General features: G+C 46.1%; 1 protein-coding gene and 1 long non-coding RNA gene across 3 annotated transcripts in view; one reads left to right on the top strand and one right to left on the bottom strand.

Moving 5' to 3' along the window:
• The window catches only part of CFAP95 (cilia and flagella associated protein 95), a 30649-nt gene that overhangs the window by 10852 nt on the left and 384 nt on the right, over positions 1–19413 (top strand). The window contains exons 3-5 of one of the 2 annotated variants that reach the window (XM_083577180.1): positions 295–416; positions 1093–1161; positions 9026–9083. In XM_083577180.1, coding sequence (XP_083433306.1) covers positions 295–416; positions 1093–1161; positions 9026–9083 — 249 coding nt within the window. The remainder of the gene's footprint in view (positions 1–294; positions 417–1092; positions 1162–9025; positions 9084–19413) is intronic. The other variant, XM_083577181.1, reaches the window with a different exon arrangement.
• On the bottom strand, positions 2602–19413 carry LOC310745069. The gene is made up of 3 exons (XR_014539890.1): positions 16760–19413; positions 6289–11183; positions 2602–3411 (listed from the first exon to the last, which is right to left on the bottom strand). It is a non-coding gene; the product is annotated as an uncharacterized lncRNA (long non-coding RNA).

The following is a 19413-nucleotide window of genomic DNA, read 5'->3' as shown; positions in this document are numbered from 1 at the left end:
ACATGGTTACAAAGCATGGATCCACATGGATCCTCAGGATTTTTGCATTGGGCTACTCCAAACTCACTGTCAGATAACATGTCTGTGGCCACAGCATGAACCACAAAAATCATACATCCACTGTTTCGTTTAGAATATTTTTTTTCTTGTTTTCCTCCTCTAAAAACTACATGCGTGTTATGGTCGGGTGCGTGTTATAGAGCAAAAAATACGGTAATTTTTCATTACATTTAATAAGTTGACAGCTGGTATGTTTCTAAAACCCATTCCTTTCTCTGTTACATTTCCATTTAGAAATGGGTAACCACATATGAAGATCATTTGTCTCAACCCTACAGAATTAAAGAATATAAAGAACTAGACATTCGGAAGTCTCTGTTGGATGAAGATAATTTTGAAATAGCTGTTATTGGCAGGTATTTCTGGAAGCTTTTGAATCCATACTCAGTATTCAAATAATACTGCATTATAGGATATAGCACATTGTGAATTCCTGTTTTCGCCCTCTTTTTCTTCATATCTTACTCTATTTGTATGGCAAACATTTGAGTGCCATTAATATTGGATGCCAATAATTTCTACATTTGCTCCAAAGTATCTGTGATAGAGGTGGTAGTTCATCAAAAGTAGAATGAGAAACTGGCATCCTCCATTAAATTTGTTTAGTTCAGAATTAATGTTGTACCTTGCCTCTTTGTGCTGTTGAGATGGAAAGTTATGCTGTATACTAGAGACATTTGTCAGGATGAGAATAGTTTTGCTCTTCAGCTACTGCTAAGCAGTAAAGTTTAGAAATAAATAAATGTTTGAACCCGTCTGTCACATTTCATCCAGTAGAGAGCAGTAGTCACCACTTGCAAAAATGCCGTGTAATAACCCTACAACTGTGTCAAAAGCAACAGCATTTTATTGTAGCATGAAAACATTGTGGCAATAATGTCTCTTAATAACTGAGTTTGATCCAATGACGACTAATCATTTATTTAATACCCACCCACTCATGGGAATTGAATTCATCATAAAACACTTAATATCTGACTTGCTTAATGCTTTATTGTTTTGCTTGAAGTCTGAAAAACTCTCTTTTTGCAGGGAGACAGGGTTACCTGAAACAGGTCCTGGAGCCGTATTGCCCTGTCACTCTCCAGATCACTTTAAAATGTTAGTACTTGCAAAATTGTAATAACTAGATAATTTATGATCAGATTCTGTACTGCATTTTAAGGGTTGGAAAGATCTATAGTGTTCACAGAGAAGTAATTAACAACCACTGTTTTTGCATTGGATAACATGTGACATGTGTGCACTAGTTTCAGTTCCAACATAGTTAATTATTTTAGTGGTTGTATTTTGCATTAGAATATTAATCATATTTTTTATTTTCAAGCAAGGAAAAATACGAATGTTTCCTCTCCATGCTGCTTTGTTAAAACTCTTGTGATATCTTATTTTCCTCTTGAGTTTGCTTCCAATACTTGCATAGGATACCTTGAAACTGCTTAAGAAGACTGGAGTACTCATTTCTTCATTAAATGCATTGGCATAATTTTGTATTTTGAAACACAATGAGAAGTTTTCTGTTGCTTTTGACCATGACCCAGTGAAATATTTCCCTGGCAATTAAGGATTCAGTACCCGGGAATACATGTACAGTATAGGATCTCACTGTAAGTGATGTTAGTGTTATTACTGGAATAGTCCCAAATAAATGGTTGTATGTTCTGTCATAGCACTTCCACTTTCTGTTCATTTGTGTATGCAAAAGAAAATGGATCTGAGGAATAAACCTTGGCTGCACAGTCTGGGTTAGCAAGGAGAGAGCTTGTTCACACCATATGCTAAGTCCAGCTTCAGTGCTTTGTGGGAGTAGAAAAGACAGGTGTGGAGCAAACTGGCTGTGAGCTCCTCCCTGGGAACCTGCAGATTTGCATGGTCCCAGGAAGCCATAGTTTGGCTGACCATGTTGTGCAAATCAGGCTTTTAGCTCATGGGTTTATGTAAACATTTTGAGATATTTTTTGAGGAAAGTATAATTTTCTTTTAAAAGGTTTTCTGGCTAGTAACTGGTTTTGTCTGCTTTTGTTTTGAATAAAAAAAGCTGCAGTATTTACCTTACTAGAATTACAAGCAATTTATGCTCCAAAACATAAACTTTAAAAATGATTAGCATTGTGACTGAGACTTGAGGAAAGTAGATGACTAGCATTAACATTTGAGAGAGGCTTTGAAACTGAAAACAGCAAATTAAATGACCCTAAACAGAAAGGCAGTGGAGCAGTAAATCAAATCCAGAAGGCCAATGCTACTTTAAAAAATAAATTGAATTAAATCTGAGAGCAAAGGAGGGCAAGATTATATCCAAGACTAGGGAGCAGATGCAGGAAACAACTTCTGGTGAAACGAAAGTATGTTAAGTTTTAATTTTATCAGCATCTGGTTCACCATATTTATTTCCTAAGAATATGGTGTTGATAAATGTTTATAATACAGATATTGACAGACTGCATAGATAGTAAAACATTAAAATTCTACATTTAGAAACTGCTGTGTTGGCTATAGAATATACCGGTATCTTGCTTTTCACCATCTTCTGCAACTCTACTTCATATTTAAAAGTGCATTACTATAACAGAAGTCTGGTAGCACAGACTGCATAGGCTCAGTTAATTATACTGCACTCATTGCATGCATAGAAGCTTCCTTCCTTTCTCCCATGTAGGTAACTTTATGACTACATTTCTCCTTGGGGTGGGAGCCTAGGCATTCTGGGTTGTAACATCTGCTCAGACTAAACTCATTGAAATTTACGTTCTTGAATTAGCCGTGTCTCTTAATTTGAGTGGGTCTACTCTGAGTTTGACTAACATTGACTACAGCCCTCTGTGTTTGTCCAGAGGCTTTCTTCCTTTGCATCTGCCCTGGCTGTCACTCGTGCACATGGTAGGCAGACTCTCGGCATGATTATTCCAAAGCTGGCAGTTAAAGCAGAGGTGTTAAATTCATGGCTAGGCATAAGCCAAGATGTCCCAAGTAGGGTGGGCACAGTCATTCACATGGGTTCCGTCCTGAGCCAGGCTGGGCAAGCATGCAGGCACTTCTGTGAGTAGGCTCAGCAGCGTAGCATGGGTTGCCAGCACCCAGGGCAAGGCATCCCCTAACTTGTGGACCATGACACTCTGACTCCCTTCCCCCATCCAGAATTGAACCACTTACCCCAAAAGTACATGCATTGTATTTTAAGAAGATATTGCTATAATTAAAGTAAAATGTCCTTCTACAAAGCCCCATGTCACTTGCTGCCTTTCATCTGCCCTGTTCCAGTAACTGCTATTTGGGAAGGGTGGGGGTTGGCATAGCATTGCTCCACTGAACTCCTGAAGAATCACTTTGGGCATAGATGTACAGTGGTGCCTCGCAAGACGAAATTAATTCGTTCCGCGAGTTTTTTCGTCTAGCGAATTTTTCATCTTGCGAAGCACGAAATCCCATAGGAATGCATTGAAAATCAATTAATGCGTTCCTATGGTCAAAAAAAGTCCAAACAAAGCCAAATTTGGTACAAAAAGAGTTTATTAAGTGCTCTTTAAAGTCACACATACTGTAAAGAGCATTTCAAAAATTGAAGGAACAATAAATTAAGTTTCTAAACATGACAGAAAAACATTTAAAAATCAACAAAGTGTACAGTACATTTTCTAAGACTCTGGGGGACAACTCGAAGAAGGTTCCTCTTCCACTCTTTGCTTCTTGCTGAAGAACCTGTCCATGGTCTGCTGCTTCATCCGCCTTTTCAGCACCTCCCTGAAAGGCAACACGACCCTTGTATCAAAAGTGTTCACAAGGTCATGTGCCAGGTCCTTGTCAGGGTGGTGCCGCTGTGCAAAAGCCTGCACATCTTTCCACTTCAGGCAAATGTCCCTCAGTTCTTTGGAGGATAGCCGTTCCTCACTTGCTTCCTCCTCTTCCAGCGAGGCCTGCTCCTGCGCAGCCTCTGCCTGCAGTTCGACCAGCTCCTGGGTGGTCAGCTCGTGGTCGTGCTCCTCCACCAGCTCGCTGACATCCTCCTCTGTGACCTCCAGGCCCATGGTCCTCCCCAAGGAAACAATGTCCTGCACCACTGTTGACTCTGGTGCATCAGAGTCACTTGGTGCCACACAGTCCGGCCACAGGCAGCGCCAAGCGCAATTCAAATTTCTCTGGCTGATCCCATTCCAGGCCGTGGTGATCATCTTCAAGCAGGTGACGATGTCAAAGTGGTCCTTCCAGAATTCCCGCAGGGTGATGTTGGTGCAATCAGTCACCTCGAAGCATTGCCTGAAAAGCTCCTTGGTGTAGAGTTTTTTGAAATTGGCGATGAGCTGCTGATCCATCGGCTGGAGCAGTGGCGTGGTGCTAGGCGGCAGGAACATGATGCTGATGAAGCTGAACTCCTCCAACAAGTCCTCCTCAAGGCCTTTAGGATGAGCAGGAGCATTGTCCATCAGAAGCAAAGCCTTCAGCTGCAGGTCGTTGTCCAGCAGGTACTGTTTGACAGCAGGGCCAAAAGCAAGATTGACCCAGTCCACAAACAGCACACGTGTGACCCAAGCCTTACTGTTGGATCGCCACATGACACTCAGCTGCTCCTTGTCGACCTTGTGTTTCTTGAAGGCCCGTGGGTTCTCCGAGTGGTACACCAGCAGGGGCTTGATCTTCAGGTCGCCGCTTGCGTTGGCACAGAAGAGCAGGGTCAGACGGTCCTTCATGGGCCTGTGGCCAGGCAACTTGGCCTCCTCCTGTGTGATGAAAGTCCTTTTGGGCATCCTCTTCCAAAACAGCCCGGTCTCGTCGCAGTTGAAGACCTGCTGTGGAACGTAGCCCTCTGTCTTCACAACCTCCAGGAACTCCGCTGCAAAGTCTTCAGCCGCGGGAACATCAGAACTGGCAGCCTCTCCATGCCTGACCACGCTGTGGATTCCAGATCTTGTCTTGAACCGGTCAAACCAGCCTCTGCTTGCCTTGAAGACTTCTGGCTCGCCTGAGGTTCCTGGCTGTTCCCGGACGAGGTCTGCGTGCAAGGCCTTGGCCTTCTCACAAATGATGGCCTCAGTCACTGTGTCCCCTGCATGCTGCTTCTCTTCTAACCAGATGAGCAGCAACTTCTCCACCTCCTCCAGAACAGCTGGGCGGTTCTTCACGATCCTGGTGACTCCCTTGGCTGCATCAGTCGCAAGGATCTTCTCCCTCATCTTCAGGATGGTCCCGATGGTCGATGGATTCCTCCCGTACTCCCTGGCGAGGTCTGTCACACACATTCCACTGTCGTGCTTCCGGATGATCTCCTTCATTTCCAGCGTAACCTTCTCCTTCCTCTCGCTGGCCTCTGCAGCAGCAGTCTTCTTGGGTCCCATGGCAGCACAGCTCCTACCTTCGCAGCCCCCCCCCCCCAAAATCAGTGCTTCACATCCAAAAAATTCAAAAGCACCCAGCCACCCACCACACAGAAATTCAAACCCAGAAATTTTTTTTAAACAACAGCAGAGTGGCCCAATGGTCACAGAAATTCATAAAAATGCAGAAAAAAACACACACAAGCTTCCAGATTCTTGCAAACCCCTCCCAAACTATTCCCCCAGCCACCCACCACACAGAAATTCAAACCCAGAAATTTTTTTTAAACAACAGCAGAGTGGCCCAATGGTCACAGAAAATCATAAAAATGCAGAAAAAACACACAAGCTTCCAGATTCTTGCAAACCCCTCCTAAACTATTCCCCCAGCCACCCACCACACAGAAATTCAAACCCAGAATTTTTTTTAAACAACAGCAGTGTGGCCCAATGGTCACAGAAAATCAGAAAAATGCAGAAAAAAACCACACAAGCTTCCAGATTCTTGCAAACCCCTCCCCAACACCAAGTCCTTGAATTCCAAACACCCCAACCCAAAATCCAAAAACCCCCCAAAAAGTTTTAAAAGTTTAACTTACCAAATGGCTGCAAAAGAAGTTTTGGAAAAGCTTCAAAAATCACCAAAGTCTTCAAAAACCTCAAAAAAGGCTACCACACTGCGTGCTATGAGTTGCTCCTCGAAGTCAAGTCGCAACTGCACCTCTTCAAGCAATGCACCCTGGGTATTAACAGTTTTACGAAAAAGGAAACAAACTTGCAAGACGTTTTCGTCTTGCGAAGCAAGCCCATAGGGAACTTCGTCTTGCGAAGCAACTCAAAAAACGAAAAACTCTCTCGTCTTGCGAGTTTTTCATTTTACGAGGCATTCGTCTTGCGAGGTACCACTGTATTTGTAGACAATGTGTTAAATAGATAAGTAGGCTAACTGTGCTTCCAGACAGTTGCTATTTTCAGGTAGGATTCAAGCACATACAGTGGTACCTCAAGTTAAGTACTGAATTCATTCCGGAGGTCCATACTTAACCTGAAACTGTTCTTAACCTGAAGCACCACTTTAGCTAATGGGGCCTCCTGCTGCCGCCGCGCCACCAGAGCACAATTTCTGTTCTCATCCTGAAGCAAAGTTCTTAACCTGAAGCACTATTTCTGGGTTAGTGGAGTCTGTAACCTGAAGCGTATGTAACCTGAAGCGTATGTAACCTGAGGTACCACTGTACTAGTAAATTTAGGTTGTGCCATTATAGTTGACTAGGATGTCTTGCACAACAAGCCCACTTCCCCCAAAGATCAGACTTTTTGCAACAAGGTACATGCAGGAAAATGCACTGGAAAGTGTGGGATAACACTACCTTTGATTTGTCACCTCCCTGAAGACAAATTGGAATGAAGGTTCCTTAAACAGCCAATGTCTTTTAATCTCCCTGCAAACAAATTAAGATGGATGCTCAATAAACAGGCTGCCTGAAGGCACCATATGACTAAATATTAGTCTGTGTAAATTACAGGTCTTACTCACAGGTAGGCGGGGCTAGGAGTGCAGCAAGTGAGGACTAATTACTGAGGGCACCACTCTCCCCACAGACACATTGTGGGTCAAGTGGGAAAGACCCACCCAAATTGCCTCATCTGTGCTACTGTTGTCCCCTCCCATCTGTCAGTGTTGTCCCCACCTCTCCGTGGCTGTGCTGCCTCTGATGCAGTCAGGCTCCTCCATGGGCTCCACTCGCCTTCCAGGCTGCGTCCGTCTGGCGGTGCAGAGGCATGAAAACAGAAGAGAAGGCTGCATGCTGTGCCTGCCTTCCATCCTTCTTATTTATGCCCTGCTTTTTCTCAGCCTGCGCCTTTTCCTACTGGAAGGCTGAGGGGCAACTGGAGCCGAGCAGGGTGCAAGGAGGTTCCAGGAGGGTCAGCAACATCTCTTCCTCCTTCTTGGGGCTTGGGGGCTCTTTGCAACGGGAAAAGCACTGGGCACAGAGCTGACGGGGGGATGCAAGAATGCAGTAGGCATGTATCCAAAGCACACATGTTCCTGTTGCATCCTCACATTGCCCTGCCAGCCCTGCGCCGCTTTGCGAGGCTGGGATGTGGGATCGCAGTGTGGTTGAATATTTTAGTGGGTAAACTAGCTAGACCCCATAAACTTGATATTTATCCCCCTGCAACTCTCCTGAAAGCTAGATATTATAATGCTTATTAGAGCTGGATCATTTGCCTTTCATGGCAACTTTTAAAAAGTTAGTCACTAGCTCAGAGTACAAACTTTACAGAGATCATCTTTAAAAAGGTTACAAGATGATCTTGTTACAGGATGATCAGAACATGCTTTGTTTTATTTATTGGCTTGGTATGTAATAAATCATGAATTCATGATTGCTGCTGCTTTCATCATAGGGCTGAACTAGGTGAGAAGACTGAAGCCACATTTATTGTTCTTGTATCTGGCCCGTTCATATATCAAGTATAGGCTTGGGTAGGGTCTGATTTCTACATCAAAAGGTGCATATGAGCAAGGAAAGCTAAATATACCTGTGCCTTCTTGTGCTTGGGCACTTTTCTTTACCTGGGTTCCAGTCCTGGAAGTGAATGAGATAAGATTTAAGTGAGGGGCAGAAGGTGGCAGCCCTCTTTAGGGAAGCTTTTAATGTTTAACAGACTACTGTATTTTAATACTTTGTTGGAAGCCGCCCAGAGTGGCTGGGGAAACCCAGCCAGATGGGCAGGGTATAAATAAATAAATAATAATAATAATAATAATAATAATAATAATAATAATAATATTCTCTTGTAACTTGTTAAAATTGTAAACAGAGTCTTTGGGTCAGGGCTGGAAATTCCAGTGTCCACCTACATCAATCCTTGTACTGCCATGGCTGTCCAAATGCCAACTTGGCACAATCCATTCCTACCCTCCTAAGAGCCATATTCTGAAATTGATTGGCAGCAGTTGTGGGTTTGTTCAATTTTCCTCTAAATCGCTTCAAGAACTTTCCAGCTGTATACATGTATGAAATAAGTACAAACAACTGGACTGTTCATATGAATGTAGTGCTCTACCTGTGCCATCCTCTCATCCATATAGGGATGCCAAGGGCCATGAGAACTGTCTCTGCAAAAAAGTAGTGCTTTGGAAAACTCATATCTGGAACTGTTCTGCTGTGGGCTGTGTTGGTGAACTGGGCTTTGGGATTCTCCAGTTAAAAACAGGCTGAGAATAGATCAACTTCTGTCAGAAAATTCCAATCGAATGCAACATGTTATATGACAAATCACAGGAATACTTCTATTTTCATTAGCATGACACTTTTTGGCAGTTCACTGGAAGTATTACTCTTCCTGTGCCTCAGGCATAGCTGCTAAATTTTTCTAGTACTGAAAAACAATTGTGGGGGTTCTGGAAATTAGCAGTCCTCATTTGGTCCAAATCCAAAGGAGAATAAATTCTGTAAAGTATAACTTGACTCTAACAGCTATGGGAACACGCACTGAAAATACCTTTTCCCACTACTTTGGTCTTGCTTACTAAAAGATCAACGTTAACTATATCTTTTAAATTGTTTTTCTAAGAGCTCTTAGAGACAGACAAGTTAAAAACATTACACAAAAGCTAGGTATAATATATACTCTCTGTGTTACAGGTTTCTAGATACAACATACCAAACAGATTATGTTCCACCATATGACTATGAACCATATGTAAGTATAAGAGCAGAATGGTTGTTTTCTACCATGCTTCACATCAAGGCCTTCATGTGTAGAACAGTAGCCATTCAGAGGTTGTTTCAAACAGGCTCTACTAGGTAAATGAAATATGTAGATTCACCCCAAGATAGTCAATTTTACATATATTACATAGCAATGAAATTGGATAGCAGCCCAGTTTGCACATAACATTAAGCCATACCATGGGTATGTGTGAATGAGAAAGCATGTGGGAACTCACAGCAACAGTTTGAGGCCCTTGCTCCTCCCTGATCATGCTGCTGCCACACTACCTAGTGCTGAGTAATTGTTGGCCTTAACCTAATGTCCAGACTCAGACCGGTGGCAGAGGTGGGGGGACAGGGGAGGCACCCATTGCCCAAAGTGGTTTCTTCACCCCACCTTATGGGCCAACCCCACTGTACACACCCTGTGCTGTCCCCAAATCTGCTCTAGAGGGTTAGGGACAAAGTTGGGTGGAGGAAGAAGATTCTGTCATGCAAGGGAAAATCCTTGCGTTGATAGAATGATAACCTTGGCGCTACCTTGAACACAACCCATAATCTTTAACTGGATTGCAAACCTGTTGTATTATTTGTTGGCCTCTAGTAGCAGTGAGAAATGTTAACTTTACCACTTAAATTGCATTGATTGTGTGTGTATGGAATACAGAGTTAAGCCAGTAAATGAGAAAGGAAAGTGTGTGGATGAATCATGGCTTGCTCTGGATCCCTTCCTTTACGCGCAAGGGATTTTAGCAGAATGGGAATCATGGCCAGATATTTTTGTAACCATGGCAACTCATAGAGGAAAGTGTTTGTCAGTACACATTTCACCTGTGATCATGATGAACACTCTCTGTCTCTCTCCCTCTCCCCGCCCTTCTGTCTCTCTCATATGCTCTTGTCACGGTGTCCCATCAGACACCACCGGAAGTGGTTGAGTCATTCTGGCCACATGACCCAGAAAGCTGTCTGTGGACAAACACCAGCTTCCTCAGCCTGAAAAGCGAGATGAGTGCCGCAACCCCATAGTTGCCTTTTACTGGACTTAACCGTCCATGGGTCCTTTTGTTGTTGTTTAGTCGTTAGTTGTGTCCGACTCTTTGTGACCCCATGGACCAGAGCACGCCAGGCATTCCTGTCTTCAGGGGTCCTTTACCTTTTACCTTTTTTACCATATGCACATCCTTTGGACATTTTGATCTCATTAAGCATACCAGCGCAAGGTTCTGCTTCAAGTTAATGTGTAAAATGCATTTGCCATCATTAGCATCCTTGGCTCCTCAAGCTCCTTCTAAGCATGCCTAGGCACCCTCTATGTCTCCTTAATCTCTGCTACTATCACATAGTTTCTTGACTATTTAATTTAAAATATTCCTTACTTATGCGTCACACAAAGATTCCAGGAGAGTGTACTTAAGCACAAATAAAAACTAATTAACATAATTTTAAAAATGCAGCAAAATATAACAAGACAAAATCAAATAGAAACCCCAACAAAACCATCTACAATTTTAAAAGGCTAAAATACCTGGGCAAGTAGGAATGGCCCCACTAGTCAACAAAACCAGGTGTGTCTCCTTGGCAAACACATTAAAATGTTGACACATCAATACAAAAAGACATCTGCTTTATATAACATAATCCACTAAAGAGTGTACCTGGAGCAATACTGGAACAAATCTTAAGACGTAGGCATCCTCATATGGCAAGATGCCATTATTCAGGTATTTGGACTCCAAGCCATTTAGGACTTTAAAGTAAGGACCAGCACCTTAAATTAGGGTTAGAAGCAAATAAGCAGTAGATATTTCAAAATAAGTGAAATATGAACAACCTCAGCTATACCAGCCAACACTCTTGCAGCCAGATTTTTCATGAATGGAAGCTTCTGGGGATGTCTTTAAGGGCATCCCCCTGTATAATACATTAGTGATCAAACAGAGAGGTTCCCAGAACACAGATCACCAAAGCAGGACTCCTTATTCAGGAACAATTGCAGTTGCAAACCAGCCAAAGTTGGTAAAATACACCCTGGGCCACTGAGGATCCAATGCTGGGATCAGGTAATATCTTCAAACAGTGTCTCTACCTGTCAGGGAAATGACATCGGAGCCAGAGGTGGAGGCAAGGCTCCCAAGCGATGCTGGAGAAGGGCCCAGCAGGGAGAGAGGGAGCTCATCAGCTGGGGAAGGAAATCAGCGTAACACCAGGGATAAAGGGGGGCAGATGAGGGAATCGGCGAGGGGGCTCCAGGACTCCTCGCCGGAGACCAGCGGGGAGAGCACGGGTCCTCCGCTACCCACACCCACCCTGCGCAGAAGACTTCCGCGCAGGGAAAGTAGGCGTAGACTTGGCGTCAAATAACTTCTTTGCTGGAAGAAGTTCAAGAAACGCCCACTGACGGATTCTGCTAGCGACTGAAACAGCCACGAAGTGAAGGGCTGTCCAGCCAGAAAAAGGTTTAACCAGGCAACCTAGCCAGGAGTGGCGGCAACTTACGCACGAGCAACCCCATATAACCATTACAGCAATCCGTCAGTCTCTGACATTGCTTGTGCACAGCGACAGGCAGGCAGCACCATGAGCCAAACCGGAGGAGCCGCGCCATGGAGCAAGCAGCTGGAGTGCAAAATCTGGTGGAGAGGAACCGAGATTTGGAACAGCATGTGGCTCTCCTGACGGCGCGGCTGGACGAAAGGCGGACTCAGGATGCACAGGTCAGACCCACCCCCGTCGCAAGGAAGGTACCGGGACTGGTACACAAGTTTGGGGGGAAGCCCCAGTACTATAACGCGTTCCGAACAGAAATAGAGTACGCTTTGGAACTGCAGCATAATGACTTTGCTGATGATGGGGAAAGGGTGGCCTATATTGTTGGGCATCTACAGGATGGGGCCCGGGAATGGATCAGGCCCCTAATGGCGACGCAAAATGCTGCCTTGAAGGACCTTAGGAAATTCTATCATGCGATGGATACAATGTATTCCAGTGAAGTGGAGCAAAATGTGACTCGACGGGAATTAATGGGGTGCAAGCAGGGGAGCCAATCAGTTAGAGACTACTGGTCGTGTTTTGCGATGTTGATCCACCGGCTCGGGTGGGATCTGGACTCTGAACCCATTCAAATGTTGTTTGAGGAGGGGCTGTCCCCAACTGTGAAGGACGAGCTTTCCCGCGCGCCCTGCCCGCAGTCGATGGATCAGCTGACCAAGGCTGTGCTTGCGATTGGAGTAAGACAGGAAGAAGCGCGAAGGGAGAGGGGAACGTTGCCATGACTACCGCATTCCTGAAATGCCGAGGCAGCCTTCCCAGCCGGCTGAGCCAATGGAAATAGATGGCGCGCGCGCGCGAGGTTTCAAACTCCACTGAAGGTCGCAAGAGGGAGGGAAAGGATTGGAAAACCACCAAGAAGTGTTTCCTCTTCCAACGGCCAGGACATTTTGCCAGGGTCTGCCCTCAAAGAAAGGCCTGGCAAGGGATGGTGGGAGCTGCTGGCTGTGAGGAGCAGGGGGGAAAGGGGCAGGCACAGGGAAATGCCAACGCTTGGCTGCCAATCAGCGGGCACAGCAGCCAGGCCAGCAACCAATAGAAGTGCCCCAGCCAGACCCCCCCAGGGCAGCTATAGCCATAGAAGTGGTGCTAGAACTCCCGAATGGGCACCCAGTCAAGGTGAAGGAGCTGCTGGATTCAGGCAGCTCCTGCAATTTCTTCAGCAAGGACTTCGCTCTAGAACACCAACTCCACCTGCTGCTCCTGGATTTTCCCTTGCAAGTGACCACCATCGATGGCAGGGAACTTCTGGGAGGGGAAGTGACGCACCAGACCCCACCAATGAGAATGAGGGTTTCCAGGCACACGGAGACCATTGCCTTTCACGTAGCCACACTGGCAGGACCCCCAATAATATTAGGGATGAGCTGGCTGGCACTACATGATCCAGTAGTGGCATGGCATCAGCGGACGGTCACCTTTGGGTCAGCTTACTGCTTAGAACACTGTCTGGGGGGGGAACCCAAGGATGACCGTGGCCAGGGTAGCTGGGATGGCTGTGGAGCCAAAAGGGGAGGTGCCACCACAATATGCTGACCTGCAGGAGGTCTTCAGCGAGAAGGAGGCGGATAGACTACCCCCCCATAGGCCCTTTGACTGCCAAATCAACTTACTCCCAGGGGCTCAGCTGCTGGTGTGTAAGCTGTATGCCATGTCTGACCGGGAAATGCAGGAGTTGCGGCAATTTATTGACAAGAACCTGAAAAGAGGTTTCATAAGAGAATCAAAGGCGGTGGGGGGCAGTCCGGTGTTCTTTGTGGACAAAAAGGATACTAATCAGCCCAGGCTCGTTGTGGACTACCGGGGCGTCAACCTGGTGTCAGAACCCGTGACCTTCCCAATGCCCAGGATTGACGACATTTTAACACGGGTGAGGCAGGGGGAAATTTTTACCAAGCTGGACCTCAGGGGAGCGTACAATTTGATTAGGATGAGGGAGGGGGACGAATGGAAAACCACCATGTTCACCCCCCTGGGGGCCTTTGAGTACTTAGTTATGCCATTTGGATTACAGTCGGGCTCCGCCTGTTTTCAAGCTTTCATGCACCACGTGTTGGGGTCCCTGCTGTACAAGAACTGCGTAGCCTTTTTGGACGACGTCTTAATCTATTCGGACAATGAGAAGCAACATGTCAGAGACGTCAGGGAAGTGCTAAAGAGACTGCAGAAGCACCAGTTGTGGGTCAAGCTGGAAAAATGCCAATTTCACGCCAGAGAAGTCGAGTTTCTGGGGTACAAGTTGTCAAGCAAGGTGCAGGCGGTGCTGGAATGGAAGGCCCCCCAAACCCGAAAGGACGTGCAGAGGTTCCTAGGGTTCAGCAACTTCTACCAGAAGTTTATCAAGAACTTCGCCCACTTGACAGCGCCTATCACAGATTGTCTCAGTAGCAAAAAGAAGTTCGTCTGGACAGAAGGTGCCCAGCAATCCTTTGAAAGACTGAAGAAGGCGTTCGCTTCGGAAGAGCAGCTCCTGCACGTGGATCTGCAGAAGCCAATGAGGCTGGAGACCGACGCATCAGACCGGGCCATCGGAGCGGTACTGTTGCAGCCAGGGGCCCAGCAGAGCTGGAGGCCATGTGCCTTTTTCTCAAGGAAGCTGAGAAAGTCGGAGCAAAACTACACGGTGTATGACCGCGAACTGCTTGGAATTTATGCAGCATTTCGATGATGGAGACATCTGCTAATAGGGGCGCAGCACAAGATCCAGGTGTGTACGGATCACAAGAACTTGGAATACTGGAGGACTGCGCGAGTACTCAACCAGAGACAGATTTGATGGGCACAGGAGTTCTCCAAGTTTTTCTTCGAGATCCGGTATGTGCCGGGAGAGGAAAACGTAAGAGCAGATGCTCTCTCCCGGAAGCCGGAGTACATGGAAGGAGAGGGACCGCCGGAAGTCCGACACGTGTTCCCCGAGAACCGATGGGTGTGTGGGGGAGTGTTGGTTGGGAAACGAGAACTGGCCGGGCTTACTAGAAATGACGAATTCGCTCAAACTAAAATCAGGGAACTCCGGGACGGAAGGGAAAACCATGGAGGGTTTGAGGAAAAGGAAGGGCTACTGTACTACAAGGGGGCGCTGTACGTACCGGGGGAGACGTTGAGGGGAAGGGTATTCAAACAACTCCACAACAACCCAACAGCGGGGCACTTTGGTCAACACAAAACCATGTTGCTTGTCACCAGGCAGTTCTGGTGGCCAAGGGTAAGGGAAGATGTACGGGAATATGTACGGGGGTGCGACCGCTGCCAGAGGGCAAAGGAGGAGAGGGCTGCCCCCGCAGGGTTACTGGAACCCTTACCCACGCCGGGAAGACCCTGGGAGGTGGTATCCATAGATTTTATGACAGGTTTGCCCAAGTCAAGGGGGAAGACAGCGGTCATGGTAGTAGTCGATCTACTGACAAAAATGTGCCATTTCATAGCTTGCTCGCATGCGGTGACGGCAGAGGAAACAGCCAGGTTGTTTGTGGATCACATCTTCAGGCTGCATGGGGCTCCCTCGAGGGTCATCTCAGATCGCGGGAAACAATTTACTTCCCGGTTCTGGAGGAAGCTCATGAGCTTGCTGCAGGTCGAGGTGGGCTTCTCGACGGCGAGACATCCGGAAACCAACGGGCAAGCAGAAAGAGCGAACAGTATACTCCAGCAATACCTACGCTGCTACGTCAGCGAGAGACAGAACGATTGGGTAGAGAAACTAGCGCTGGCTGAATTTGCGTACAATAACGCTGAACATGTGTCCACGGAAATGAGCCCGTTCATGGCCAATTATGGGTGTCACCCCAGGGCCTTCCCGGGGAAGGGGGAGGAAGGGTGGAGCGTACCTGCGGCAGAGCAGTTTGTGGAAGAAGTGGAGGCCTTGCACCAGCAACTTAAGATGAACTTGGAACGGGCCAAGGAAATTTACAAGAGGCAGGCAGACAAGCACCGTCGGGAAGGGGAGACCATACGGGTGGGAGACCGGGTGTGGTTGTCGACCCAAGGGTTACCATTTAAGGGAGGGTGCAAGAAGTTGCGGCCAAGGCGGCTGGGACCTTTTGAGGTAACACAGCAGGTAAACCCCGTGGCATTCAAGCTCAAGTTGCCTGACAGCATGAAGATACACCCAGTGTTCCATAGGTCCCTACTCTCACTGTACAGGGAGGGGCGGGAATTCCCAGGGCGAGAGGGAGAAGTCACAACACACCCGCAGGTAGAGGAGAGGGAACACCACAACCAAGCCACGGAAATACTTGATTCAAGGTGGCGAGGGCGCCAGGTGGAGTACTTGGTAGCTTGGGAGGGAGAACCCAGGTCAGAAAACACGTGGGTTCCCGCGGAGGCTATCAATGACGGGTATCTTGTGGAGGAGTTCCACAGCCTGTTCCCAGATAAACCTAAACCACTAGCGAGATTCTGGGAGGAGCAATTTGGAACCACAGACGATGAAGAGGATTTTGTGGGTTTTCCTGCCTCCGAAGAGGAGGGAGGAGAGGCGTCAGAGGAAGAGGAATCAGACTGGGAGGCCCATCCCGCGGGAAGAGATCGGAGCGGGTGGGAAGCGGGCTTTGAATCCTCAGAGGATGGCGACAGCTCCTTCCGGGGATTCCCCGCATCATCGGCCGAGGAAAGGGACGAAGTTGGGTTAAAAGGTCGGGCCGGGGGTGGAGGGGGTCCTGGGGGGGAGGTGGATGTCAGGGAAATGACATCGGAGCCAGAGGTGGAGGCAAGGCTCCCAAGCGATGCTGGAGAAGGGCCCAGCAGGGAGAGAGGGAGCTCATTGGCTGGGGAAGGAAATCAGCGTAACACCAGGCATAAAGGGGGGCAGATGGGGGAATCGGCGAGGGGGCTCCAGGACTCCTCGCCGGAGACCAGCGGGGAGAGCACGGGTCCTCCGCTACCCACACCCACCCTGCGCAGAAGACTTCCGCGCAGGGAAAGTAGGCGTAGACTTGGCGTCAAATAACTTCTTTGCTGGAAGAAGTTCAAGAAACGCCCACTGACGGATTCTGCTAGCGACTGAAACAGCCACGAAGTGAAGGGCTGTCCAGCCAGGAAAAGGTTTAACCAGGCAACCTAGCCAGGAGTGGCGGCAACTTACGCACGAGCAACCCCATATAACCATTACACTACCCTTTCAGGAAGAATGAAATCTCACCCAGATCAGGACAAACACCAATTTTCTGAACCTGAAAACTACCCACTCTCAGTGCCTCCATCTTGTTGAAATTCATGCTGCCAGCTACTGAGTCCAGACACCAATTCGGCTCTTGCATGCCTCACCTGATCACCTGACTCAGATGAGAAAGAGTTGAGTCTCATTGGCCTACTGATGGCCCCTCGCTACAGATGTTGAATGACTTCACCTGTGGAGCTTTGCAGGAACTCAGTGAATTCCCTGCCGTCTTTGCTCTTAAGGCCTGGATGGTGGAAGAGGAAGCATTGGGGATCAAGGCAGGGCATGGGCTGTGGTCCTTGTGCTGCGCAGCTCAGACAAGGCATTCATGAGCTGAGGCACTACAGTCTGCTTTGGGACTTTTGTAGGTTCTTCCAGGTTCTCAGTTGTACTGGGGGGCCTCTACAATTTCCTTTCATCAGATTAGGTTCCCCATTGTCAGGCCACATCTTGACAAAACCTCACCAAGAAGTAGTTTGTTCAAGACATTGGACTGACAGAGAAGCCCCTGATTTCCAGACTGTTCACTTTCTGTGGCGTCAAATATACAAGATCCAAAGTGTATCCTGCAGAACGTCATGCCGACAATGTATTAAGAAACCATAGTGGTCATGGTGGGCATTAAGTCCCGCCGTGGTCCCTCCAAGATGGACACAATGTGAATATTGAAACCCTCCAGAACAAGCATCCTGGATTATTTCCCCTTCCCTTCTGGTCCTTCCCCTTTGTTCCTCTTCCTTCAGCTACTCTGTCTCCTGACAATTAGATCCCTTGCTTCCTTAGTCCTAATGTATCCTGCAGGGAATAATAATTTTGCAAAGTAGTTTTTGCAGTTACATCAAAAATTACTGATTTGGTTATACTACTAGAAATACATTGACAGATAATTATGAAATTGTGAGGTTTAATAAGTTAACTGTCTATATTTGGACAACTTTTCTGCTGTACTTTATTGGAAGGAGAATAATGCTCATTTCCTTAATAACAATTCAAACAATTTATTTAACTAAAACAATAGCATTATAGCATATGTATCCATGTTTGTTAACTGATGTGGTTAAACAATTAAAAAAAACAAAACCCCACAACCTTAGACTGAGTTTTAGCACACATGAAAAACTTAAATCCTTATTTCCTGATGAATAGCCTTTGGACTATAATGTAACTTAGACAGAAAACTATCTTTAGAAAGATTTTCCCTCCAAAAGCATTTCATTTTAAAAATCCAATTTAAATTTAAAAAACTGATTTTTTAAAAAAATCTGTTTTTTAAACATTTTTTTTGAAAATCATTGATTTTTATCCACCCTGATGCTACCACATCACATAAACTGAGCTATAATGGTAGGAGGGAAATAGCAGAGCTGTTATGTTTCTATTAGCTAGTTATCTTTTTTTAAAAAAGGCTTTTTTTTCTTTTAAAACAGCAAACATAACCAATGGTTTTTATTGTTGTTTTTAAAACTACCCATCAAACAAGAAATGGGTTGGTATTTACATTTCTTGTCTATAGACTTGGTGGGTTTTTGCTTGAATTCTGGTTTTACATTTATTTATTGAAGCTTCCTTCAAGCTCTAGGCAATGACAACAATGTTAAATACTATTAATTTCAGAAAGCCCTCCTCTAATTTCATGATCCAACAAACATCATCATCACTTGCAGGAAATAAGGGGGATAAATGCCCCCCCCCAACAAACAGCTCATCTCCATCTACTCTCCTTTTTCTAGATCCCTGTAGTACACATAAAAGAAAGATAGCTTTCACGTACAAATTGTCTAACTGAATAACAAACATTTAAAATAAGACTGCAATCCTAAGCATGCTTACTTGAAAATTAGCATAATCAAAATCAAGAGGATTTACTTTAAATAAAATATGTTTAGGATGAGAAGGATAAAGTGAAATATTTTTCTCTCTGAAAATTACCATGGGATATAGCTTACCCTCCAATCCCAGAAATTCACTCTTCTTCTTTGCTCTTGGTTTTTTAAAAATTATTTTCTGTTGCTGTCACCGGGAATAAAGCTTTAAAAACTGTTTGCTTTGTTGCCCTAGCACAGGCTTCTTCAACCTCGGCCCTCCAGATGTTTTTGGCCTACAACTCCCATGATCCCTAGCTAGCAGGACCAGTGGTCAGGGATGCTGGGAATTGTAGTCTCAAAACATCTAGAGGGCCGAGGTTGAGGAAGCCTGCCCTAGCACTGATTTTCAGTCTATTTTATCTGCTGTGAAAATGGTAGCTATTCTAAACCAAGACTGTTTAACCAGGGGAGCTAATGGCACAAGGTTTTCTATGGGGGCAACAAGGGCTGTAGCTTAGGGGTGGAGCATCTGCTTCCCACGTAGACGTTCCAGGTTCAATCCCTGACATCTCCCGGTAGGGCTGGTCATGTCGCCAGTTGAAACTCTGAAAAGCCCCCAACAGTTAACATAGGCAATACTGAGCCAGATGGACCAATGGTCGGATTCAGTATAAAGCAGCTTCTTGGGTTTTCTAGGTTGTGGCAGAGTTTTGCTTGATGTGCAAACACAACCATTGCCTCTCTTATCATCAAAAATGGTTTACAAATTTGCCTTCTGATTAATAACATGCCCTTGAATGTATTTT

The sequence above is a fragment of the Podarcis filfolensis genome, assembly GCF_964270895.1.
Source record: "Podarcis filfolensis genome assembly, chromosome: 11".
Classification (NCBI taxonomy): domain Eukaryota; kingdom Metazoa; phylum Chordata; class Lepidosauria; order Squamata; family Lacertidae; genus Podarcis; species Podarcis filfolensis.
Note: the sequence above shows the minus strand (reverse complement) of the source record. Positions and strands in the feature narration are given on the sequence as shown.